This window comes from Polypterus senegalus, chromosome 15 (assembly GCF_016835505.1).
Source record: "Polypterus senegalus isolate Bchr_013 chromosome 15, ASM1683550v1, whole genome shotgun sequence".
In the NCBI taxonomy this organism is placed as follows: Eukaryota; Metazoa; Chordata; class Cladistia; order Polypteriformes; family Polypteridae; genus Polypterus; species Polypterus senegalus.
This window is the reverse complement of record NC_053168.1, coordinates 117,428,806-117,456,703: the sequence shown is the minus strand read 5'-3', so window position 1 is coordinate 117,456,703 and position 27,898 is coordinate 117,428,806. Positions and strand designations below refer to the sequence as shown.

At 39.3% G+C, this 27,898-nt stretch overlaps 1 protein-coding gene across 2 annotated transcripts in view; it reads right to left on the bottom strand.

The window, feature by feature from the left end:
• The window catches only part of LOC120515665 (regulator of G-protein signaling 22), a 120,236-nt gene that overhangs the window by 77,231 nt on the left and 15,107 nt on the right, over positions 1 to 27,898 (bottom strand). For both annotated transcript variants that reach the window (XM_039736877.1, XM_039736878.1), the window contains exons 6-8: positions 23,815 to 23,900; positions 5,637 to 5,802; positions 4,339 to 4,501 (exon numbers count right to left, since the gene is read on the bottom strand). In XM_039736877.1, coding sequence (XP_039592811.1) covers positions 4,339 to 4,501; positions 5,637 to 5,802; positions 23,815 to 23,900 — 415 coding nt within the window. The remainder of the gene's footprint in view (positions 1 to 4,338; positions 4,502 to 5,636; positions 5,803 to 23,814; positions 23,901 to 27,898) is intronic.

Here is a 27,898-nt window from a genome sequence, read left to right as displayed (position 1 = left end):
CTTGACAATATTTTAAAAAGCAATGCCAAAAGGTATTGGTAAGATTAGCAGATTTCATTGATAAATTCCATGATGTACATATCTAGATGATCAGAGTCAACAAAAGAATAGAATAGAAAGCCTTTATTGTCATTGTAAAATATTACAACGAAATTACAACAGTAAGGCATAATTCAATTAATATATCAATCAAGGAATTGGATATAAATAGGGAAAGACAAAAATTTGTTGTATCGAAATTCACAAAACACTGTCAAGACAAAATTTGGCTTTGTGTCACATACAGCGTTACCACGCGACTGAAATGAAACACAAAAACAAACAAAAACATCTTTGGCGAAAATAGATTTAAAAATCTGATTAAAAACTAAGGTATAACATGCCAAACCAACTGCACAATTGTAGAACCTTTATTCAGCCCGTACCATGGATGTAAAGGTGAAAGCCGTTTGTGCACAACATGTAACTTTTTGTACATAAATGTGGGCTCTGGGGACAGACAACATGTTTTGTGCGCACAATTTAGTGAGTCACATCCTTGGACGAGTACTGTGAATCATAACTTTTTTTTTTTTTTTTAATACATGCAGTACTGTATCCACAGGCTTGTTTGCAAATTGAACTCTACTGGGACCACCAAAGCAAAACTAATCATCATACTGGAACAGTTCTCATGATATGCTGGAATCCTTTTGGCAGCAGCAAGCCACAGTTACTATAAAGTCAAAATTCCCAAAGCTTTCTGTTCTGGTCAAATCACATGTCTATACCCAGTGAAAAACTGCAGGAGATACTGTCACAGTGGGGAGAAGTCAGCTTCATGTAGAATGCTTACATAAAAGGAAATATAACACTAAGTTCTTCATAGATCCAGTCAGGACACAGAGCTAAGTCAGTGAGGCATTCAATTCACTGTGTGAGAAATGTTTGATGTTAATTCGTAAAATAAAAAATGCAAAATTTGGATGGTTTTACACTGCTGTAACTTTGTATTATGTAAGTTCAACGCAAATATTTTGTGTTCAAATTTAAGACTTTTTTTTAATAAAAAGGCTTACACAAATTTATGTTAATGATTATTTGTGCACTGACCCGCATTTATTTTGCAGTGCTTTAAATTTTATTAATGATTAATAGTGGTTAATATTTTACGTTCCAACATGTTTGTTTACTTCCTTTAAACACTATATATACAGTAACTTTCTTTAAAGAAAATTTAATATTGTGTGAATATCTTACTGTGAAGACTGAATCACAATATAAATTCTATTGTGAGCTAAATGTATCGTCTATTAACTATTCAAAACACACACTCTTCAATATATGAAAAGCACAGAGTAATTAAACTTGGGATTATACATTTCACATACTTTTTTAGATTAAAATGATTTAAAACCTATTAGGGACAGTATCCTTATGAATTATGTCAATAAGCACTTTCCTTACTTGTCACGATCTGACTTTTGTTTTAAATTTTTTATAGTTGTTCTTTGACATGCAAAATATTTTGAGATATCATTTTGAATGTTTTAGAGATCACACAATATAGTTATTACATTTACTGCTGGATTTGAATTGTCTTCATTACGTTAAAAACTAATTACTATCTTGTGCAGTTCGATTTTGGATTTTTATGGGTGATTTCATTTTGTGCTCTTTGTTGTGTCTATTGTTGGGCAAGGTCCACAGAAAATGTGTGAATGTGATATCACTGGGTTGTATGTATAAAGGTGAGCATCAGACACATACTAATTTATCTAAGTTTGTGGATATAACCTAAGAAGCCTAGCATTATTTTCTTTAAATCTTAATTTGCATTCTGGTCACAAACTTTTTTCTATCCCTTTGACCATGATCTTTGACTTACATTTTGAATCAGTTTACGTGTACTTCCTGTGATTTGTTGATTAATCTTATTCAGACTGAAAAAATAGTTTATTGTGAAAAGAGCATTTTATTAAAAACACACATAAAATCACAGAGGATTTTGTATATTTTAAATGGTGTACAGTAATTTTTATTGTGAAACATTCTCTCTCGATTGATGGATGACAGTAACAACAAGTGACAAGAAATGAGCAAAAGTCATAGGTACACATTAAATCCTTGCATGTGCTGAGGGATAAATTTAATTTGTACAGTTTGGGGTCACTGAAAGGCAGAGATTATTACAGTAGCATGAAGTGTAAAGCAAGAAGCAACCTGCTATTTCCGGTGACATTGGGCATGCACATCGTGGAAGAGGTGAAGATAACTGCACAAAAGTTATAGGGATTAATCAAATTAAAATTAAATGTTACTTTAGTAAACTTGGTACAGATGTATTGACACAGGCAGAGTGGTAGCACAGAGTAGGCACATCGTTAGGATTTGCAGAGATCATGGTCTAAACCCCTTCAGTGATTTTTCTGTGCAGTGTTACTAGGACTACTCAGACAAAAAAACTGAATGACCTGCAGGGTGGGAGTGTCAGGTTTGCTAGTTGTGTGGCATGACGTTGTGCGATTGTCTATCCAATATATAAATTCACCAAGCTTCCTTCTTTGCCTTTTGCACTATGATCAGGGACTGAACCAAATAGGATAGATAAAAAGATCAGGAGCTTAACAAAATCATTCTTGTACATTTCTGAAAGAAAAACAAACCAGGGGCTTGGCACAGTGGATCAGGAGCTAAAGCTTCTGATGATGCCATGCCCAATCCCAGCACTTCTGATTCATAGAACCAGGGTCTGTTGATGTTAAAGGCAGCAGCAGGCAAAATCTTTGAGTATTAGAATTGTGTCAGGAATATTTCTCAATTAACAAAAAACATTTAGACCTTTATGTTCTGTGAAGTAAACAACATCCACCCCCTTTTTCTGAATCCCTGAACATTCAAGGTTATGAGCACTAGCCACTGTAACACCAGACCACTCCTTTTCAAAGTAGCCAAAGTTAGGATTATAACTGAACATTTACTTTATTTGTAGGTTTCTGTTAGTGAATTGTGCCTCGCAGTTAGGAGACCTGGGTTCACTTCCCGGGTCCTCCCTGCGTGGAGTTTGCATGTTCTCCCCGTGTCTGTGTGGGTTTCCTCCGGGTGCTCCGGTTTCCTCCCACAGTCCAAAGACATGCAGGTTAGGTGCCTTGGTGATCATAAAATGTCCCTAATGTGTGCTTGGTGTGTGGGTGTGTGTGCATGTGCCTTGCAGTGGGCTGGCGCCCTGCCCGGGGTTTGTTTCCTGCCTTTCTCCCTGTGTTGGCTGGGATTGGTTCCAGCAGACCCCCGTGACCCTGTAGTTAAGATATACCAGGTTGGATAACGGATGGATGGATGTTAGTGAATTGCATGAAGTTCACTCTTTTCTGCTTGGCTATGCAACTGTGCCTTGCAAAAGGACAGGCATATCATTCACCATGGTTCCTTCGTGCCATTCACCCATGCAGACTCTGAACGTGTAAGTCAGAAATGCTAGCTGTGCACTACCACATGCCTACATTGGAACATCTGTACCAAACTTCTAGTACTTTAACTCTGATTAAAATCAAATGTATGCCTGCAATTTGTGTTCAGTTAGTGGTTCTTGATTGCAAAATACATGCTTTCTTCATCTCTAATTCCCCCCAGATGCTTGATGCTGCTGTCGGCAGCAGGTTGCTTCTTACGGTACATTCAGTGCTGCTGTGATGGTCACTGCCTTCCCTGAGACCCTAAACTGTGTGGATTAAATTTACCCATCAACACATACAGAATTAAATATATACCTATGATTTTTGTTCAGTTCTTGATTGCACATATGCACATCCTTAATCTATGTCTCTCTAGCAGTCACAGGACCCCTGGAACATGCACGTGCACAATGACATGGATTACAACCGAGCAATATCTTTTTGCAAAATAACACAATAATTATTGCCAAATAACACACTACTTCTGCGCAATAACAAAACACATTTGTTAAATAAAGCAATTACTACTGCAAAATAACACAACATTAATATAATGTAATACATTTTTTTTTGAGTGGTAGAAATAAGCTTCTGGAGAATTGACCTTTTTTTAAATCAATGAAAAAAAAATTTAATTGCAATATGATGCAGAATTTAATCACAACGATTAATATATTGTAAAACATAAAACAAAAGTTATTTTATAACATAGTGACCCAAATACTGTATCATAATAGTGCAGTGTGGAGTTTTTGGAAATTAGAATCCCCCAAAATTTCTCAACTTATTCAAATCACCAATATGAAAGCCAAAGCTTACTTTGTCCTAAATGTGCAATTTTTTTTTCCTTGTTTGCAAGTACAAAGCCACATGGAAATGATCCAAACCTTTGTTTTAAATTTCTTACCAAGACTCTCTGAGATACTATGGTGGCGAGACTTTTTCTGATGAAGCAACAAATCTTCATGCATCTGAATAGAGGTTAAAGGTATCTGCAAGGACTGCGTGGTAACCATTTCTTGGTCTCCTTTTGCCAATGTAAACCATTCTTTGCTCTGAGTAAATGAGGCCTAAAAATAAAAACCATGACTGAAAAGGTTAAATGTCAAAAGGCTGACAATCAATAACTAGCATTAAAAAACACCATATTGCCTGCCCTAGCAGTTTTCTGTATTGCTTATTCTATTTAAAATTTCTGTGCTATACTACGACTAAAATATTACAGAAACATAAGGGTCAGTTGATATAACTGAATTGGTTTACAGTTTGGGTAACACACCCCAGCACGACAGCAACATTTGGTTTTAGCAAACATTTCATTTGGCAAATGAAATTGAAAAGAATACATAAAATACCTTTAATGTAATTAAAAATTATTTATTTATTAGCCAAAAAAAACTTTAGGAAAACTATTTGAATATAATCAGCAAATAAAAGTAATCATATTAGGTGTAATATTATCAAAGAAATGTTCAAATAGAAACACTTAAAATTGGTTGAAATTTTATATTTGATCCATTGTGACGCCACAGATAGATCTGATATGTAATGAGAACTGAATACATCTGCACTGACAAAAACACTTGATTTACTGTATCTAATTCTCTAAAAGATGTTATGAAATCATTTAACAAAAGAACAAACTCTATAGCTGGAGTGAGTCAGAGTGTTTTTTTGTATACTGTAATAGTTTTTTAAATCTTAATGGGACTATAGAGTGAGGGAATTGGGATCATAGTTGTTTGTAAACTGTATTATTTACTCTAAAACTCGTATTTTGTTGAAAATAAATTAAAACATCTATCCACAAAAAAAGAATACCATAAAATTCTGTTTGCAATCTTCCACTTGTACGCATTACTGTGAAATGCTTTACATTTATACTTAATTTTCAATAAATAATAACTTAATTGAATAATGCATTCATTTTTAAGCATTTAAACTATACCCTTGCATTAGTTATTCTAAATTAAAAAACAATTTGGTATTACAAAATGTAAATACATTAAAATATCAATGTTAATATTTCAGGTATGTTTTGCACTTCAAATTGTATGTGATACTAAGATTACATATTTCTAAAGGTACAGAAATGTGTAATTTCAAATATTAAAAAACTGTGGGGATTGCTAACTCTACAGTACACTACAATAATATTTACTTTGAGAGTATTTATGATTAACAACAGTTACTTGGGCATTTTACCTGACCAAGAGAGGCATAGTACTTCCTCATAATCAGTTCCATTTCACCTTCCGACGAGGAAGGGGGGCTAATTTTTTTTGTCACAGACCAGGGACGATAACCTGAATCTATCTGCAACTTCATTCCTGCAGCGCTGCATTCCACTTGAGAAAGCAACTTAGCAATCCTGCAAGTTAAAAAAGGTATTATTTAACTGAAATAAACAAAATTAAAATATTGTAGCAGGCATTTCTATCTTACAGAGAACCACCACCAATTCAGCTATTCTAAGTAATACAAAAAGACAAGACTCACTTATATGCTGCAGTGCTAAAACATCAGATGAACATATATTAATTGACAAGCATTTTTTTAAACAAACTATCATATTGTCCATTTATAAATTTGATATTACCACAATGGAAAGAATTGACATAGACATATGCTACAGCAATCAAAGTAATCATATTTCAATAATCGTTTAGTTACATTTTTGGATGATGTTCATGTAAAACAAATTCACTAAATGCCTGCAACTATGTTTTCTTATTTCAACAAATTTTTTCCAAACATGTTTCAATTTAATTATATATGATGAAATTTACTACACTTTTTTTTTTGAAGAGCTGAGCATGAGCTGAAAATCAACTAAACAATGTTACAGATGTATTGAGTATGGACAGTGTGCCACAGTATCACGGTCACAATGTATCAGTTTGTTTATTGCGTTTGTCATCTTTATGTGCAATCTTGTATGGTAACATAGCATTTGTTTATAATATCTTGATTTTTGCCACAATGGGACATGGTCGCTCCTCCGAAACCCATTTTTAAACGGTGATACAATGTGAAACAAATAGTTTCTTTTGTTTACCTCCTCTTTGCTCGATCAGCTGCTGGGCTGCTGTCGTGCCATGCCGCGTGATCTGAATCTCGTGCGGTATACTTCTGTCATATCACCTATGTCCATATATTTGATCTCTTTTCACTTTTACCTTTTCATCAATATCGCATTGAATTTTGATTCCGTGGTTGGAATTACATCGTGACAATGCAACGTATAACTGCCTGTGAGCAAATAACGTTTCTTCCTCTCTACAAGAAATGTGTCTGACAATAGCATTCACACAAATAAGAAATGAATTCTCTCGCGGGATTTCACTTTCACAAAACAAATCTTTTAATTCTCGCGGATACACCACTTCATTGGGAAGAAACAGTACTTTTTTTTCCTGATGGCAACGCAAATTACACGATCTGTAAGTCTCCGAGTTAAAGTTTAAATTCGAACAATATATTCAATCTCTTTTCAATGTTCTATTATTGCAACAAGTAATTTCCTTTTATTTGCGCTAATGTGATCTTTACTAACCTTTTTCTGAGACTTTCGAATTTTCATACTTCCATTTTCTCTAACCTGCTCTGCATGTGTACCGTGCCAATATTTTTGAATTATTTACGACATTCTACTTTGTAATTTATTCTGTTTTATTTCTGGCTCCGGGCGTGGTTAAATCTCTTGGCACAAAGACTCGTCTCGCAGGACGTAAATGTGTCTGAGAAAATCACATCTCGTTTCCTTTCAACCTTCCAAGATTGTTTTTACAATAGAGAGATTTATTTAGCATTGTGGACATTGCTAGCATCAGACTGGAAAAGTGGCATTTAGAAAGTTGAGATTTTTTTCCTGGACATTTTAATAATTGTTTATTTTCTTAGAGCTGGCCCCCAATCCTTAAAAACCTTTTCAAAATGCTTAACTGTATGCAACAAAAAACACAACTCTTTACATTTCAGAGCAAAAAAAATTTAAAGTACTGCATTTCACATATAGGCCTCCATAGAAGCTTATTCCTTCCACTCAAAAAATAAATTTGAATTTGTCACTCCACACAGTATTGCATTATTTCGGCAAGTTAGTCCCAACTTGCCTCATGACGGATTGTGCACACACCTACTTTTGTCTTCTAAAGACAGGTGGAGAGAAACAGATCAGCCAAATAGAATGAAATCAAAAGACATGAACTAAAGTGATACCGTATGCATGTAAATATATATTATATAAAAAAATCATTTGACGCGACCAGACTTTTTCAATCTAAACATTGATGGAATTTAAAGATGGGGTGGTCACTCAAGCTAATTAGAAAATTCTCCATGGCTTTATTATGCAAACTACCTAACATGATACAAAGGAACAGATTGCATGTTTTTGAGCTAATATACAATAGTTTGGTAAATATTTTGACTCCAGCTACTACTGGAATATTATGGTCTAACAGCACACAAGTCATTGGGGAAATGACCTGGCTTTGCTATTGGTTCTTAAGTTTTAGAAGGGAAAACTGACTGGTAGCTGAAAATGATCAATGAAACCCACTTAATAAACAAGATGATGGCAAGTAGTCGGCACTTGTTCTTCACAGCAGAAACTATATCTAATTAAGTTAAAAAAAATATTTCAAATGTAATGCTTAAAGTACATTTTTTTGTTTACAGCTGAACTTCAGTAAATGTATAAAGTATGGTTGGCATAAATTACTCTGAAAACTACAATCTTTGTATAAATGTAATTAAAGTACACAAAGTAAATGTAAAGCACTTCTACTCACCTCTGCTTGTGTGCCATTGTAAGTTGTCTTTTGCTACATAAAAGCCTGGCATTTTAAACTGTGTGTGTTGCTATTTCAGTTCATAGTGAATATACCTTCCTGGTGAGTAGGTGGCTGCACAATTCACTTAATGTATGAATGTGTATTACTGTATTTTGGCAGTTGACAACAGAGAGGATTAGTGGTCTAAAGACCATTGAGACACAAGTTGATATAGAGGTGCAGTGTAAAAGCAGACAATAAGTGGATCACACAGACATACAAATAAATGTTCTGGTGTTAGTGAACATTTCAGACACAAAACTTTTGCATTTAAACATTGGGTTAAAATACACATAAAATACACATTACTACACATTTTTATTTTTATACATTATTGTTTGTTCCTTCATGTTCAGTTCTAAACCTGGCCTGTCCTAAACTCCCTACCACCCATAACCTAGTTTAAACAATATTCGACAGACCTGCTCATACACCTCCAACACTTTGGTGTCCCTCCAGTTCAGATGTAACCCATTGCGGCAAAACAGGTCCCATCTATTCCAAAAGAAGTCCCAACACCCCATAAATCTATACTCTTCTACCATATGCCAAGATTTGGGCTCTTCCAGGCCATCCTCTAGAAAGTCCAACATCCAACAGAACTTGCATTGTACTGGCCTGATTATTAAAATTTGAGTTAGGATTACTAAAACTCCTGCTAGTTATTTTACACCTTCTGGCCCCTTAAGCTCCTGTAATATTCTCCCCTGAATGATGGCCGTTTTTTCTTTCTATGAGGTTAACTTTACTTTTCAATTTGTTCTCCTAACTTTGCTCTCCTCTTATTCCTCTTAAAAGCTCTCCACTCACATAGTTTTTATTCCTTCATATTAATGAACCCTTACGCTGTCGCCCTCAACTGCTCTACTTTTCTGACCACCAAAAAACTATTCAATCTAGAAAAACTCACTGAATATTCACTGCTAATTAATTTTTACTGTCTTGTCTGCTTGATCGCAACCTTAACACTAGCAACATACCTACATGTCGCAAATCCCTTCTTGTTACTGCTTTGAAGTTGGCCAATGCACCCTCCCACAAGGAATCGATGCTTCTGTTATTACTATAACACTGGTTATTTTACTTACAGAGATGCCAGTGTCTGCTACTGCTACTTTCTGCCCTGCCGACGCTAGTTTGAATGCAAGCAATTTCTCCAAACACTTCCCCAAAACACTCAGCTGTTTTTGCTCCTATGTGGGCAAAGAAAAAGCAAACACCCTTCTAAAGAGAAAAAAGCTTTAAAAATTCCCACACAGTGCCAAACAAAACACAAGTTTTTAGGAGCAAAATATATATTTTAATTAACTCTCACACCATAGGAAAATAAAAACTTTCAGCTGCTCCTTCATTTACATTTAATAAACTTAGGACAAAAATTGCATGCGTTTGTTGCTTTCTAAATATATTGTTCATTATATGCTGGTTTTAAAATCAATTATTCAATAAGTCTGTCTTTCATAATCAGCACTCAATAATTGCAAACTAGATACACTAAATACAGTGTGGCACGCGGCTGGGGTGGTACCCAGCCAGGACGCCCAGGAGGACCGGAGGAGGGCTTGCGCCTCCTTCAGACCACGAGGGGGTGACTGCCCTGGCTGCTTTGGGGACCATGGGTAGAAAGCTTTGAAGCTCAGCCCTGTAGGGGCCCTATGGTCACCGCCAGGGGGCGCCCCCATGCCTACGGAGCCCTGGACCTCAGCACTTCCGCCACACTGGGGAGTGCCGGTGGAAGATTGCCAGGAAGCACCTGGAGCACATCCGGGTGATTATAAAAGGGGCCGCCTCCCTTCATTCAAGGCTGGAGAAGGGTGAGGAGAAGGACAGAGCTCGGGAGGAGAGGCAAGGAGGCAGCCTGAAGAGAGAAAGAGGCAGTGTGAGGCCTGGACTTTGGGGGTTGTGTGCACTTTATTAATTGTAAATATTGTGTAAATAAACATGTGGTGGTGCTTTGAAACATGTCCGCCTGTCTGTGTCCGGGGCTCATTTCACAATGGCGTAGTCGGCAGGATGCTCCGCCTGGTTCAAGGCAGGGACCTGTATTAAGAAATAATTTTGTGGACGGTCTGGCGCAGCAGGGGAGACCACCCACGTGCTGCAGAAGCGGTGTGCACACAGCCCCGCAAGAGGGACTCGCCCCACGGACAGCCACTGGTCCGAAGAAGAGCCGCTTCCCCCCTAGTGCGGGAAGGCAACGGACAGTGCAAGAGTGCAGCGGGCTCCTACAAGTGTGCCATCGCTGGAGGTGCCTGGGACAGCATGTCGCCTAGCGAGGCCACGCTGAGGACATATCCTTGGACAGACGAGACCCAGGAGGTAAGTTCCCTGCTTGCCGGCAATCGGCCCTGCAGGGCCGCGTGTGTTTTGTGTGTTGCAGAAAGGGGCTGCCCGGATCCCCATCGGTGGCAGGTGCAGGTCGCTCCGCGGCGCTTCGTTGACGCGGCGGAAGCAGGGAAAGCTGGCAAAAAGGAGACGCTGCAGCTCAAAAAGCCGCGGCAGTTGTGGAGCTGCACAGAAGCTCATCACCGCACCAGGAGGGAAGAAAAGATGGCCATGGGCCGGAAGTCCCTTCCCGTGACAGGCGCGAGATTGGACGGTGTGTCTTGGGTGCCCGCCAATGATTGGATGGAGGCGGGACCAAGGAAGGTCTGTCTCGTGCCGGGGAGAGACCCAATTGGGCTGGACGAATAGCCCCACAGGAAGCATTTGGGAGATGTGACTGACAGACAGGTAGGTCAATCACCGACTGACTTTCTGTGCTTGACTGTGGCCCTGCACAAGAGAGAGGAGTGCCTTCAGCCCGCAGGGCCATTATCAAAGGTGCCGAGTGCCCTCCGTGCACAGTTGCAGAAGCTGGAGGGGAAGGCGGTTGCGTCACTACAGACGCTGCGTACATCGGCAGAACGGCACAACGCTAGATCCTTTGCCTGGAGCGGCACGGCGGGGACGGTGAGTAGAGTCGACCCCGTACAGCATAAAGGAGATCCCACCGAAAAGGCCCGTGATCTGAATGATAGGAATCAAGTAGGGGGTTCTCCAACAGTGGACACGGCGGCGGGTGCTGCGCGCACGGTGAGGGGAGAGACAGCGAAAGGGCTGGCAGGATCCGGGCGGATATGTGCCCCACGTCCTAGCGCCCTACGCCCCGAGCAAACGGCGGTCTCGCGTCGTTCTACAGGGATGCAGACGGGACAGGGGCTGTGCTTTTGCCACAGGCAGACCCAAACCATCACTGCGCCCCAGAGGAAAAGGAGGAATCAAGGGAAGAATGCCGGTTCCTCCGATAAGGGAGGACGTGATACTGGGTGCTCACGTCCAGAGAAGGGCCGCCCTCTGCGGAGGCAGAGGGAAACCCCACAGCCAACTGAGGTGACGGGGACGCGTGCGGTCCCATCCGACATCCCAACATGGGGGGCATGGAGGTCTCGAAAGGGGGACCGAGGTGGCAAACGCTGGGGTGCCGGTTAGAGGGAGGAGCGTTGCCCACGTATAAAACAAGGACATGCCGAGTGGCTGCGTCAGGGCAACGTCTCTGCCCCTTGTTCCTAGTTATATTTTGTAGGACCAGGCCCTGGAGTATGTCGGCTTCCCGCCATGGAAGACCTGCCCTCGCGGGATGGGCCGCTGGCCCCTAGGGGTCTCAGCTTGTGGTGGGGTACTGTGGCACGTGGCAGGGGGTGGTACCCAGCCGGGAAGCCCAGGAGGACCGGAGGAGGGCTTGTGCCTCCTCCAGACCACGAGGGGACGACCGCCCTGGTTACTTTGGGGACCACGGGTAGAGAATTTTGAAGCTCAGCCCAGTAGGGGCCCGTGGTCACTACCAGGGGGTGCCCCCATGCCTACGGAGCCCTGGACCTCAGCACTTCCGCCACACTGGAGAGTGCCGGTGGAAGATTGCCGGGAAACACCTGGAGCACATCCGGGTGATTATAAAAGGGGCCACCCTCCCTTCATTCAAGGCTGGAGTATGGTGAGGAGAAGGACAGAACTCAGGAGGAGAGGCAAGGAGGCGGCCTGAAGAGAGAAAAAGGCAATGTGAAGCCTGGACTTTGGGGGTTGTGTGCACTTTATTAATTGTAAACATTGTGTAAATAAACATGTGGTGGTGCTTTGAAACATTTCCGCCTGTCTGTGTCCGTGGCTCGTTCCATAACAGTATTTAAAAAAACACGCAAACACAGAAAAGTCCCAGAAAATATCGAGATTTCCCCCCCCAATATCGCACACCCCTATTCTACAGCAAATGAAAGTGAGGAAAATAAACACTACTTTGAAGAGGTGTTATGTAGTGGTAATGAGGAAACTGTTACCAGGTAACAAGAAATCTGGTCAGATTCCAGAGCTCTGTGGGTGGAATATATGGTTTATTGCTTAGTAACAAACAATGACTCTGGTAGATAAATCACTTAACTGGACAACAGCTTGGTAATTGACTAGCCTAGCCACAAAAGCCTACTAACATCCTTTATTAGGGCCAAAGACAAATCCAGAAAAGAACCATCCCTTATGTCATGATTTTTTTGATATTTTGCACATCTAAGCTGATACATTATCCTTATACAAACACACATCTGCTGCATGTTAATCCGTTTTCAAAGAACAAATTATGTAGTTACAAAACAAACAAAGGAAATGCAAGATTGAACATGTTCATGATATCTGTGCAATTGCACAACCCTTAAAAGATTGTTGGAGAGTGGTAAACATATCATAAAATGCATAGATCCCTTCTTACATAATGCATAAGCTAGCCATCCAGTTTAAGAAACCATTTATTTGAATAGACAGTCTCACAGTGCCCAAATCTAGCTCCACTGCCTGAAAAAGTACAATCTAATGATCATTTTTGTTTCTAACAAAATATTTTACAAAAGACTATTAATTTCTATTCTTTTGCTTTCATATATACTGTACCTTTAGAAATACAAGCCTCAGATAATACACAAACCACAACACACAGCTTTACAAACTTCAGCTATTCAAAGAAAGAATAATAGAATCAACAGGGTGCTTTTGTTCTTTTTTTTTTACTCCTAAGAATCTTGGCACTGAAGCAGACTGCCTTGTTACCTTATACAAAGAGGCAAGTGTATGGCCATTAAACTTTATATTTTACTAGTTGAAGACTATCCAAATAAATTTATTAATGTCTTTCAATGCTACATGTTAACATATAAAATTAGCAAAAGCTATATGAAACCAAATATTGTATATTAAAAATTTGTTTTACACAAAGGTAATTCTACAATGGACTGGTATTCTGTCAAAAGGTGGTTCTTGCCCTGCACCCAATGCTGCAAGATACTGAAGATTCCAGATGACCATGAGTTGCATAAAGCGAGTTTGAGACTATCATATACAAGGTGATTAATCCAGGTCCTTGGTAGCCACAATGCCTGCATGTTTTTATTCCAACCAATTTCTTGATGTGAATGTTGTTTAGTTAACTGAACAAGATGCTAATTCAGGGGTCACAGTCTCAAAGCAGGATTTCACTTCTCTCTTTAATTCATAATTACCATAAATTTTATTCACATCTGTTTATAAATTTCTTTATTTTGTGCCTTCTAAAATTCTTGGGATGCTAGTAAATTAAGTCTCAATTGTATTTTTTAAACCATAAATTAACAAAGACCTACAATGTAACATTGTAGACAAAAGGTAATGCGTGACATTTTCAAATGTGTTTTCCTTCTTTAATAAAACAGTTCAAAACAAATATAGTAAGTAAGAAAATTAATTATTAGGGCATCATACTCCTTTTCAGTTATCTGTTTTTATTTTCTCAGAAAAGTAAAATGTAAGCTGGGAACATTTTGACAAAAGTATAGTGTATAATAAGTGCACAAATCAGAAAATTAAGTGGCATATGCCATAAACAATTGATTTCTAATGAAGAAACTGATTAGACACACAGTCTAAAGTAACTGTTGTTCACTGTGAGAACACATAATATACTGTATACTCTAGGAAATAAAAACTTACTTCCATAAATAATGTATTTTCATGCAAGATATAATTCTGAAAATCACATTTTTTTCTGAAAAACCAGAACATTTTCAAGAACTGTGATTTACAAGCCAGCAGGCATTTAAACTGCAGTCTGTGGTACAGCAGTTTGAAATCCCCAGAGACCTAGGTTCAAGTCACTGCCCAGTGAACATCAGTGTAAAGTTTGTATGTCCTCCCTGTGATGGCACCGTTTCTTCTCGGATATTCCTGATCAAGGGCTGATTGATAGATAGATAGATAGATAGATACTTTATTAATCCCAAGGGGAAATTCACATAATCCAGCAGCAGTATACTAATACAAAGAAACAATATTAAATTAAATAGTAATAAAAATGAAAAAATTAAAAAAAAATTAAAAAAGCAGACAATAACTTTGAGTAATGTTAGCATTTACTCCCCCAGGTGGAATTGAAGAGTCGCATAGTGTGGGGGAGGAACGATCTCCTCAGTCTGTCAGTGGAGCAGGACAGTGACAAAAGTCTGTCACTGAAGCTACTCCTCTGCCTGGAGATGACAGTGTTCAGTGGATGCAGTGGATTATTCATGATTGACAGGAGTTTGCTTAATGCCCGTTGCTCTGCCACAGATGTTAAACTGTCCAACTTTACTCCTACAATAGAGCCTGCCTTCTTAACAAGTTTGTCCAGGCGTGAGGCGTCTTTCATCTTTATGCTGCCACCCCAGCACACCACCGCGTAGAAGAGGGCACTCGCCACAACCGTCTGATAGAACATCTGCAGCATCTTACTGCAGATGTTGAAGGATGCCAACCTTCTCAAAAAGTAGTCTGCTCTGACCTTTTTTACATAGAGCATCAGTATTGGCAGTCCAGTCCAATTTGTCATCCAGCTGCACTCCCAGATATTTATAGGTCTGCACCCTCTGCACACAGTCACCTCTGATGATCACAGGGTCCATGAGGGGCCTGGGCCTCCTAAAATTCACCACCAGCTCCTTGGTTTTGCTGGTGTTAAGATGTAAGTGGTTTGAGTCACACCATTTAACAAAGTTTTTGATTAGCTTCCTGTACTCCTCCTCCTGCCCAATCCTGATGCAGCCCACAATAGCAGTGTCATCAGCGAACTTTTGCATGTGGCAGGACTCCAAGTCATATTGGAAGTCTGATGTATATAGATTGAACAGGACCGGAGAAAGTACAGTCCCCTGCGGCGCCCCTGTATTGCTGAACACAATGTCAGACCTGCAGTTCCCAAGACGCACATATTGAGGTATTGCTTTGGACTAGAATCCTCTCCTGCTGTCAGTCTGTTGCTGGCAGGACAAGACTCCAACCGTAGTCACCATAAACTGGTGGAATGGATAGACTTTAGAAGATCAGCAGCCTTGTCGTGATGCTTAATATAGCTATGTCTTTTTGCAATGTAAACATGCACTGGATTCTCAGCTTATATTTAAAATAAATGTAAGCCAGCCAGTTACAAAAATCTAAGTGTAAAAAATCTTTAGTCATCTGCCCAGTTTCAGATACAATTTAGTCCAAAACAATGTTTTGGGGAGTATCTAAAATATACCAGATTATAAAAAAAATCTGTGATCCATTCTGCACTGCTCCTATCCCATCCATTTCCCAGCAATGATGGCCTTCAGCATACATGTTTAGTGTGCTCTCCAAATTGAACATGCTGTGCTGAAAAAGGACTGACAGAAAACGAAATTGTGGTCAGCGAGCTGAGAGTTGGTACATGAAAACAAAGAAAATTTTAAAAATTGAGTGCAATACACACTTTCACACTGGCAAACAGGTCTCTTGAAACCCCTTGGAGATATCCATGAAGTATTACACAATACTTTCTTCACTAACTAATGAGTTGATCAGATTGCTAAAGAAAAAACTCATCGATTGATACAGTATTCAAAAAAATACAACTATTGTACTGAAACTACAAACTGGCTACTAAAGATCCAATTAAATAGTTATAGAAGTAACTGGCTTATTTTGAAACATTCAAAAAATCCATCAGTCATCAAAATTGGTAATTCCAGGTCCAATGTATTATTACAAACAACGTGTTCAATGAATATGATAAGGTACCAGATATTCCTGTTCCTTGATTTTCAAGGAACCTGGGTTACAGCTTGGTACACTGGATAAGGCAATGGTCCCTCACATTGTACTCTCACTCACAGAGTCAATTTACAGTTTCCAAATAACATGACCTATAAATCTCCGAGATATGGGAGGAAACATTGCATGTCCTGTGTGGTTTTGGACTTTTCAGAGGCTTTCTTAGATAAGGATTAGTTCCAGGTGGCCCGTATACATGGAGATGCCAAGCAATCGAGTAACACAAAGTTAGGGTTGTTAAACTTAACCAGGAAATACCTACCATATATTGTAGCAGAGTGTCGACGGTCCTTAATCTGTAAGTGTTTAGAGTGATAGCATGCACACCTAAAATGCCCTGAGAAGAGACTCCAGACCTGGTTGGTGGAGACAGGTGGGGACAAGGTCAGATGTATGTACAAGGTAAGAGGTGCACACTGTCCAAACCAGGGGGCACTGATCATTAAACAATTGAGGTGTCTGGTATATTTTGCAATAACATTTCAAAGTTATTCTTCATACACCGAATCATGCTTACACTGAAAAGGTTATTAAGTACTGCGGCAGATTGTGATATGTTGGGGACCTTCAAAACTCAGTTCTGTATCATTTTGGGTAAATTAGGTAAAGGGCTGCTATGAGTTGTATTGAGCTAGGTGATATGTGTTCTCAATAAAACTGTTGTAACCTTCTAACATTTATTCATCTTGCTTAATAATCAAGGGTATACTGTAATACAATGTGCTTGTGCTTACATTACTGCATCTCATTTGATGACACACACGGCATTTTGTTTAACTAGCAATATAAATTACCATATCAAGCCATCTGCAGGATGAGAAGCCCCAAGGAGGACACTTTAAAGCCAATCGCCAGAAAAATAATTAATTATAGCAACAGACCCAAATTATTAAGGGGATTAAGACTCAAGTTTCCAGCAGAGATAGAGTCTCATACGGCACGTTGTCTTCCTAACTCAACTGGGAGACCAGTTGTCATTGTCCATATTTGAACAAAATAACAAAACAAAAGGCGGACTGGTGGCTTTGAGGATAGAGATCTGCACTGGCAATCGGAAGGTAGCCGGTTCGAATCCCGTAAATGGCAAAAGGGACTCTGCTCTGTTGGGCCCTTGAGCAAGGACCTTAACCTGCAATTGCTAAGCGCTTTGAGTAGTTAGAAAAGCACTATATAAATGTAAAGAATTATTATTATTAAAATGGCCTAGTCAACTGAAGATTGGACAGATTAGAAGGGTTTAATGATTGGCTCAAATTTTGATATAGGATAGAGACATATTAGTTTATGAGGCATTAATTACTAATTCTGGAAAACACAGGACCTGTTTTGCCATGAAAGATTACTTTTAAGCAATAGGGGAACCGAAGTACTGGACAGTCATATGAGTAAGTGAGTCAAAGTTTAAACTATGGAATGTGGGGGACAGGAAATTTATGGCAAGTCAGGTTTATAACTTCACATAAATTAATGACCAATAGTATTAATACAAATATACAAAGTAACTTTGAAGATACTATCCCAAGTTAATAAGCCAAAACAAAATAACTAATACACTAAACACTGCTTGCCTCAATGGGAGAAATATCAGTGCTGTGAGACACCTATCACGCAAGCTGGTGACCTTCAGAAACTTCCCTTCTGACTGGGTAGTGACTTTAGGCCTCCCAGATCTCTTCCTATTAGAATTACTTCCAGTTTATAATTACCTTTGGACTGTGTGGGACACTATACTCACTGACACTTTCTTGCAATTTCTCTAAATGAAAGGCCTGCACTTCTAAGGTTAATAATGCTCTGTCTCATTTCATTTGTTAGTTGCTGTTTTCTTGCCATTATCACCAGAATATTATCCAAATGTACTTCAGAGGGTGTAGTAACACAGTCTATTCCAACTTTGCTTTAAGATAGACTGAGGATTTTTAAGTAATCGACAGAAGCTGGGACAACTGTGCAAATTGTTTGCTTCAATTTACAATGCTTAATTTACTTTAATTGCTGAAGAACATCTGTACATTGTAACCTATTAGTTGTTCCCTGAGAAAGGCTCATTTGTAATACAGTGATCCCTCGCTATATTGCACTTCGACTTTCGCAGCTTCACTCTTTTGCAGAATTCAAATGTAAGCATATCTAAATATATATCACAGATTTTTCGCTGGTTCACAAATTTCTGACAATGGGTCTTTTAATATATGGTACATGCTTCCTCAGTTGGTTTGCCCAGTTGATTTCATACAAGGGACACTATTGGCGGATGGCTGAGAAGCTACCCAATCAGAGCACGTATTACATATTAAATAAAACTCCTCACACGGTGCTTCGCATACTTGAAAGCCCGAACAGCACATATTGATTTTTGATTGTTTGCTTTTTCTCTCTCTCTCTCACTCTCTCTGACATTCTCTGCTCCTGACAGAGGGGGTGTGAGCAGAGGGGCTGTTCGGACACTGGCCTAGGGGATATGGAGGCTCCTCTAAAAAATGTTGAAAGACTAACTTCACATTGCTCCCTTCCTTGCAGCTGCTTTCTCCGGCGGTGCTTCGCATACTTAAAAGCCCGAACAGTCCTATTGATTTTTGATTGTTTGCTTTTCGCTCTCCGTCTCTCTCTGACATTCTCTGCTCCTGACGCACACTCCTTTGAAGAGAAAGATATATTTGCATTCTTTTAATTGTGGAACGGAACTGTCATCTCTGTCTTGTCATGGAGCACAGTTTAAACTTTTGACTAAAGGGTGTTATTTCATGTCTAGATGGCTCTAATAATGTTAAAAACACATATTTAGAAGGTCATAAACAGGTTTTCTATGCTCTAACTGCGAAAATATTTGATTTATAAATAAAGAATCCTACTTCGCGGAAATTCATTTATTGCGGTAGAGTCTGGAACGGATTAACTGCGATAAACGAGGGTTTACTGTATTCTGATATTTCCTTTATTTCAGTTTCGGCCAACTTAAACTTTAAATTTAAACCTCTGGCAGTTTACTTCTTACCTTTCCACCATTTTAGGTCATTCATTGCATTTCAACTGATTAAATTTGAAGAAAAACTAAGGTGTTCTAAAATATTTGACTGGTAGTAGTACTAAGCTGGTATTATATACACTCTCCAGCCACTTTATTAGGTAAACCTGTTTAACTGCTTATTAACATAAAAATATAATCAACCAATCATATGCCAGCACAATTGTTCAGAAACTGCTGATCTACTGGGATTTTCACAAACAACCATTTCTAGGATTTATAGAGAATGTTCCAAAAAAGGGAAAATATCCAGTGAGCGGCAGTTCCCTGGTCGAAAAGGCTTTGTTGATGCCAGAGGTCAGAGAAGAATGGCCACACTGGCTCAAGTTGACAGAAAGGCAACAGTAACTCAAATGACCACTCATAACAACCAAGGTATGCAGAAGAGCATCTCTAAATGCACAATACAACAAAGCTGCAGGAGACAACAAGGAGGTGCTACTCCTGTCAGCTAAGAATAGGCAACTGAGGCTACAATTCGCACGGGCTCACCAAAATTGGACAACAGAAAACTGAAAAACATTGCCTGGTCTGATGAGTCTCGATTTCTGCTGTGACATTCAGAGGTAAGGTCAGAATTTGGCACCAACAACATGAAAGCATGGATACATCCTGCCTTCAGACTGGTGGTGGTACTGGTGTGGGGGATATTTTCTTGGGACACTTTGGGCCCCTTAGTACCACCTGAGCATCATTTAAATGCCACAGCCTATGCGAGTATTGTTGCACACCATCTCCATCCCTTTATGACCACAGCATACCCATCTTCTAATGGCTACTTTCAGCAGGATAATGTGCTTTGTGACAATGCTCCAATCATCTCAAACTGGTTTCTTGAACATGACAATGAGTTAACTATGCTCAAATGGCTTCCACAGTCACCAGATGTCAACCCAGTAGAGCACCCTTGGGATGTGGTTGAATGGGAGATTCACATCATGGGTGTGCAGCCAGCAAGTCTGTAGCAACTGCATGATGCTATAATGTTAATATGGACCAAAAGATTTCCAGCACCTTGTTGAATTTATGCCATGAAGAACTATGGTAGTTCTGAAGGTAAAACAGCGCCCAGCCCAATACTAGCAAGGTGTACCTAATAAAGTGGCCAGTGAGTGAGAGAGTGTGTGTTGCAGATGATGCCAACTAAGTACAATATATAATAGAATATAGAAGGATTGTAATTTTAAAGTACACTTCATGAGAAGGACCTAGAAGTTGTAGGGGACTGTTTACTATCTACAGCCAAACCATGTACAGAAGGAATTAAAAAAAATCTAACAGAATATTAGGCTTTATAGCACAATACATGCAGAACAAGTCAAAAACTGTTATATTAAGCAACAAATTACAATTGTGAGACCTTATATGGAATACTGTGTGAAATAGTTTTTTCCATATCACAAAATTGTTGGGCCGTTATTTTAAAATGCGTTTCTAAATAGTAAATGGAGACACAGGTAAAATCTGTTTAAAGGAAAATTTTGTAGAAACACTTGGGGCTGCCCCCTGTTCACTTCGCTCGCCCATCCCCGGGTTTGTTTTACCGGTGTGGAGTATGGCCGGTAGTTTATCCCGGCCAATAGCCCCAAACAGCCAGATGGAGCCCTCCCTGCAACATGGAGATCCCCCGAATTCCAGCAGGGCATCATGGACCTTGTAGTTTTCCTTCACAGCCCTGCTGGATACCGTGGGGACCGCTAGGGAATGCTACAGGGAGGAACAGAGACTTGTATTTTCCGTATAGCCCAGAAGTACTTCCCAGTCACGAGGACGGAAGAAATAAAAGTACTTCCGGGCTAAACAAAAAAGAGGAGTTTTCACATGTCCAGGAAGTAATGGGGAACACATGGACTTGGGGATTCAGAAGCACTTCCGGGTTAAGAAATATAAAAGGACTCTGGGAAATCGCAGCAGGGGGCCGAGTTGGGAGGAAGGGTGACTGAGCTGCTGGGAGGTGTGGAAGATTTGTGTTATTGGGATTGATTATTGATTTATTTTAGTATAGTGGAGGTGCTTTGTGCACTTTATTATTGTAAAAATAAAATTATTGGGACTTTTATCTGGTGTCTGGTCTGAGGGTTCAAGGGGACGACAGCGCCCCCTACCCGTCACACCGGATATACAATTTAAAGAGATTGTTATTTTCATGTGAATTGTTACATATGCATTATTTTCACTTTTACTTTAAAACTTTTGTAAAAACAATACTTGTCCTTTATTCCCGGCCCCGGGTGTGGTTAAATCTTTTTCTCGCAGGACATATAATGCTGCTCGCGTTGTGAAGGGGGCGGCTGAACACACGCTAAAGTGATGCCATTGGATCATGTTGTCTTGCTGCTGCTGTTGACGAGCTGCGTGTTCTGTTTGTCACGCTGCACATTGATCATTTAAAAGCCTGTACAGCAGCTGTCCTTTTGCCATTCGTGTCTCCGCCGCTCACGTTGTTGGTTCAGTGGGCTAAACGCAACGCTAAGGAGAAGCAGTCGGATCATCTGCTGGCTTGCTGCTGCTGGTAAGCTCCGTGTTCTGTCCTTTTGCTACTTCGCATCTATGCCGCTTGTGTTGTGAAGGGGGGGGCTGAACGCACGCTAAGGAGTTGCAGTCGGATCATCCTCTGGCTTGCTGCTGCTGCTACTAGTGAGCTGCATGCTCTGCATGCTCTGCTTGTTGTTGTTTTAACAGCTGGGAGCACATGAAGTGTGTCTGCCAAAAGCATTTCAACAACTGCTAGGTTAAATGTCTTACTGCCTTGTCTCATGTGACGTTAAAATGTCTCTCACGGGATGTGAAATTGTCTTCTGAGAAGATCATGTCTTGCCTCACTAGTCTCCATCCCAAGATTTTTTTTATAATAGAGTGATTACATTATTATTTATGCATAGAACCAGAGTTACATGGATTCAGTTATTAAGTATACATTATTATTTTGGGGACATTAGGATAATCAAACTGATAGGAGTTTTATTGGACTGAATGAGCTGTTCTCATCCAAACTAGTTCAATATTCTAACATTTACTACTCTTGCTTAAGAATCACGGGGATTCTGCAATACAATGTGCTTAATCTTACATAATGCATCTCTTTTGTTGGGCACACAAGGTATTTTTTGAATTATCAGTACCAATTACTATTACATTTCCTTTGCAGCAAAGTAAAATGTGAAAAACATACCAGGACTGCTGAAGCTAGACTTTTTCAACCAAAGGTACATTTCCAAAACAGCCTAAAAGCTAGACCAAATAATACTTTTAGCATATAATCTGATTAACAATGGAAATAAAATTATCTGCATGAAACACTGCCTTAAACAGGTGGTATGGATCATAAACAAATGCTGCAGGTGGCATTGATTTTTCTTAAATAACCATTGAAATATTCTACCAAGTTACACACTGTCACAAACTACTAAAACCTGACAAAATTCAGCTTTAATTCATTTTGGAAATTCAATATATACTGTATAAAAATGCTGTAGGAAGAAGCACACAGGATTTGCACATTAAACTATTATCTATGTGGAAATGGTTCTAATTGAATGGCCTAGCACAGGCCTACATCAGTAACCTTTTCCATTACTATGCTCCTGTCCACCCACTAAAGCCCATCAATTTTGGCAATCTCATTGTGCCCCAAACTAACCTGTGCTCTATAGGTGACAGACCCTTCATCTCTATTGCACCCAGACATCAAAAGAAACTCTCTGAATTAATTAGATCAGCGGTCTCAATTAATTCTTAAAAAAAAAAAAAAAAAACTTAAAATGAATTTATTCAGAAAGGCATTTAATTTACCATGACATTCCCTCTCTTCTGTCCAGATGCTCACAATGATTTATATTTGTATCACACATTTTTATTCGTTCAGGGTTTCCTTATAGTACTTTGTACTTTTATATTTTAACCTGGATTTTTGTATTTTATTCTATTTCAAAGCATTGTGTATTCTGTGTTTATTTACTGTTTTATGCAAATATTTGTACCCAATGTTGTATATACCCTGTTGTTCATTTTAAATTTCTGTAATGCACTTGGAGCATGGGAAAGATGCTATATAAATATAATGTTTTATTATTATTATTCAGAAAACTTGTTATAAAGGTCATATTGGTAGTGGATTTTTTAACGTCCAGCTCATCACCATTTACTTTTGGAAATCATTTACAAAGTATGTATGTGCATGCATAGCAATCACTATAAAAAAAATCCTAGAATGTAAAAACATTCAATGATTTTAATGTATCAACCAGTAATTTTTTATGTTAGTACAAATTTTAAAAACTCGACAGGGCACATAGGAAAAAAAAATTTTATCTTGGTCAAATTAGGGATAGTAAAAAAAATTGTTGCATGCACTTTAACATACTTTTTACAATGAATATGAGAAATTTTGCTTTTATAAATGTAGCAAAAAAATTACCTGTATTCAAAGTAGCAGTCACTTTGTAAAAAATAGGGAAGCCTTTCTTTCCTTACCCAAGCAAGCCCTTGTTCACGCTCCAAAGTCTAGAAAGAAACCAAAAATGAAAAATCTGATAAACCAGCATCACAAAAATACTAACGTACTACCACATACTTCAAATTATATAGGTCATTCTCAACAGAATTTTAAATTGCTTAAGGCACAACTTTGATTTTCTCCCATGTTTACAATTTTACATCTAAAGATACTGCACAAATTTCCAAATAAAAACAAAGTGGAAGTAGTACAAGTCAAGGGGCAAAACACCTGGGAAACCTGCATAAGATGAATAAAGGTTTCCAAATCTTGTAGTGATATCTAAAGAAGTTCTTGCAGTTTTCCACTTGTAGCATAGCATCTTTGATATTTACTTCACTTGTATTGACATAACCATGTGAAAAGACCCATTGGCAGTGGGGGAAGACCCACAGACATTAGTGAAAGAATGGATGAAAACTCAGAAAGATGGCATATAATTTCTTGCTGGTACTCTGAAGCACTGTACAAACAAGGTATAAATACCAAATAAAAAGAAAACACCCAGGCAAACGGAGGTGGAGGGGTAATCTGCCATTAAGGATGGATTATACAGCCAAAGGCACGGACAATGTAAAAAGGATTATGAGATTAATAAAAGACTGAGAAACAAAAACAAAAGAAGTTGAGAAAACTGGTCAAATGTTCAATCATCAACTGTGGCATAAAGATTCACCAAAGTATGTCCAAGTGCAAAGAGACAATTTAGGAACACAAAGCATTTCCTATCCCTTAGACAGCGATCTCTGAATTTATTAGCATGGCTTATCAATTAGTTGAGAACCAGGACCAGGAGGCAAACCAGTGTCCCAGAACTCTTAGCTGAAGAGCTCAGAGCACAAAAAAAGGTGGTAGATCTTGAGTCTGAGTGTTTTGAGAGGAAGCCTCGGCTAAATCTACCATCCCCAGCAGATTGCAGATGGGCACAACTGGATTAAGACTTGAATATTATACTGGATAGCACCCTTAAAGAAGATGCAACCAAGTAGATTAAAACCACAGTACAGGTTATGTATCAGGTGTACCAAGATGCCCTTGGCTAGAAGGACCTAAAGACAAATCACGGCATCAACAGGTTCTAGTAGAAGGTAGGTTGGAGAAATGCAGAAAGAGCGAAGGATGCTCAAGAAAAGGTGGCAAAACCCAGATGATGGGGAAAAGGCAACCTTGAGCCAGCTAAGCTTTGCAATGCAAAAGAACTTACTTCAGCTGCATAGAGGAGAAATGATCCAGAAAAAGCCAAGAGAGAAGAGTGTCGATAGAGGAAAACTATTTTCAATAGCCATTTTCAGTTCACAGCCAAACTCCTGAGAAAGCCAAGAAATGGGAGACCGATACTCTCTAAGGAAGAAGTGGAAGACAATGTGGCAACAGCACACAGTTTTTCCAAGCAGAGACATTTGAATGGGAGACTTCTGACACATCCCTTTCAGCATTGCATGTACTACCTTCAAGGAAATGTAATAGAAAATGTTTAAGCAGGACCTGCACCAGGACTATCGGGCATCACAAGATCTACAAAAGCTGTCCACAGTTTCTGAGGTGGTTATTTAAGTTTTACAGACACTCCGAGAGGAAAAAAAGGAACCTTGGTTTTGGGCTGCTTTGTCCCTAAAAGAACTAAATTCAGCAGGATGGGATCAGTTCTGCAAAATCTCCCTGCTAGACAAAGTGAAAATATTCTGGTCCATTATTGCCAAAAGTTAACCAGTTATCTGCTTGTTAACAAGCATATCAACCCAAGTGTTCAGAAAGGAGTCATCCCTGGATACTCTGGAGGTCTGGAACACAAAGAAGTGATGATAAGCCACATCATCAAGAAAGCAATGAGCAAAAACACCACTCTCTGAGTTGCAATGGTTAATCTCACCAGAGCCTTCCCAAGTTATTCCAGCAACTAATTAGCAAGTCATTAGAACACTACAGAGCACTATCCTATGGGTGCAAAATTCAATTCAAACCAGCAAAATTTAGGAGTCTTAGGTGTCCTGAAAGGAAAGCTAACAAAGCACATCTTCTGCACTCAAGGAGCCAAGATTCCATCCATCTAAGATCAAGAAATCCAATGCCTTGAAAAATGTTTGGACAGCACCATGAGAGAGTGTTGACCTCAAAGATACCAAGCACTATCTAAAACCCAACTCAAGACAACTGATAACAGGCAATTACTTGGGAGGTTTAAGGTGTGGAGCTTCCAGTACTGGATTACACCCATACTGTAATGGCCATTCCTGCTGTATGAATTCCTCAAGACCCAAGAGAAACCAATGGAAAGATTGTACTGCATGATCTTGTGAAGATGGTTGGATGTTCACCTTGCATTTAGCATGGTCAATCTCTACAGCAGGACCTCAATGTTAAGCTTACCTGTTTCATCAGTGGTGGAAGAATTCAAAGCCAGCATGACAAGGACAGTCTGTACACTGTTACTGTAGGAATCCTACAAGCCAACAAGTACATTGTGAGGCAGGAAGCAGGAGACTTATCAGGCAGTGACAGAAGTGGAAACATTCCGGAAACATCAGGAGATTGTTGGGACTGACTGAGAAGGTCACCTGGGAGTTGCTACTTACACCACCAAAAGATGGAAAAAGGCAACCGCCAAAAGGTAAAGGAGAATTTGTGGTGCAGAGGGTTAGAGAAGCAGTAGTTGATAACTGCATGAAAGCAGTACCATTCTCAAGACAGGGACAGTGAATCAAGCACTTTGTGATCTGTTGCCCTAAAGATACTATGGGGTATCGACCAGGGCAGTTTGACCTTTCTCCTGAACGCTGTTGGCTGACCTATCGCCAATCCCAAACAACCTAAGGATTTATGGTAAAAAGGAAGCTCAATCTTGTAAGCAGAGTAGCACAATCCTTTCCACTCCAAACCACCGTATATTCTGCCAGGAAAATGTAACACACTTGGGAAAGGCATATACAAGTGCGGGCATGACAAAGTCCTTACAAGAATTGGTAAATGTGTGGCTCAACAATGGGTGAAAGCCAATAAACACCAGGCCACCTAAATCCACCAAGTTTCTAAGGGGAGGTGATAAAGGTTAGGTCTTGTCTTTCCAGTACAGTTGACAGTTACTTCAATCTGACCACATTAGACTCTGCAAGCCTGGGCGGTCAAATCGGCCATATCATCTCAGTTTTGTTGTTTTTTTAAAAAAAGTCAAATACCAGGACTTGAACAATGGAGCTTATCTCGAAAGTATGGTGTACAAGGTTATTCCCTATTGAAGTTGGTCTCCATAGATTCCCAGCAGCATTGCTGTGCAATTTCTTACAGAAGGTATGTCAGGTTGGAAGCTAAACAGCTGAAGGAAGCCACTAGGGAGAATTGCTACTACAGCGGAGATCAGCTCAAGATAGTTATGGTTGATAACAGCCCCTAGTAGTGTCCTTTCTGCAGGTGAAGGGTAACCTTGTCTTCATTGCCATACTCCGGTAAGGCTTACAGATCAAGAGGTGAAATACCTGGCAACCGGAGATGATTGAGGATGTAGAAGGTTTTCATATTCTTAAAGTGCAATCTGAAGTAGCTTCTGCAGTTTTCTGTTTGTAGCATAGCATCTTTGATGTTTACTACACTTGTAACTGAAGAAACATGAGGCTTGACTGATTAAAACTTACCTTACTTATCTAGGAGGAATCCTGAAGTTTGGATTTGAAGAAAGTCATGCAGTATTTCTTCCACAGAAACAAATTTTAAAGGTCTGCATTTTTGTAGTAACATTCATGTTCCCTGTTTAGAGCATAGGAATTCTATTCCCTTGTCAAGTAAGTATACTACCAAACTATAACAAATAAAAACTTAAAAAATAACTAACAAAAAGGCATACAGAAAGGGATAGTTTAAACCTGCTAACTGACACAATAAAAAAAGAACACATCTACATGTGCAGGTATGAACATTATGTCTATTGCATGTTTTATTAAATAGAACGTCATGAGATTTGGATGTTGGGCAAACACCATACTATATGCAGCACTTGACAAAGTTGGGTGCTGTT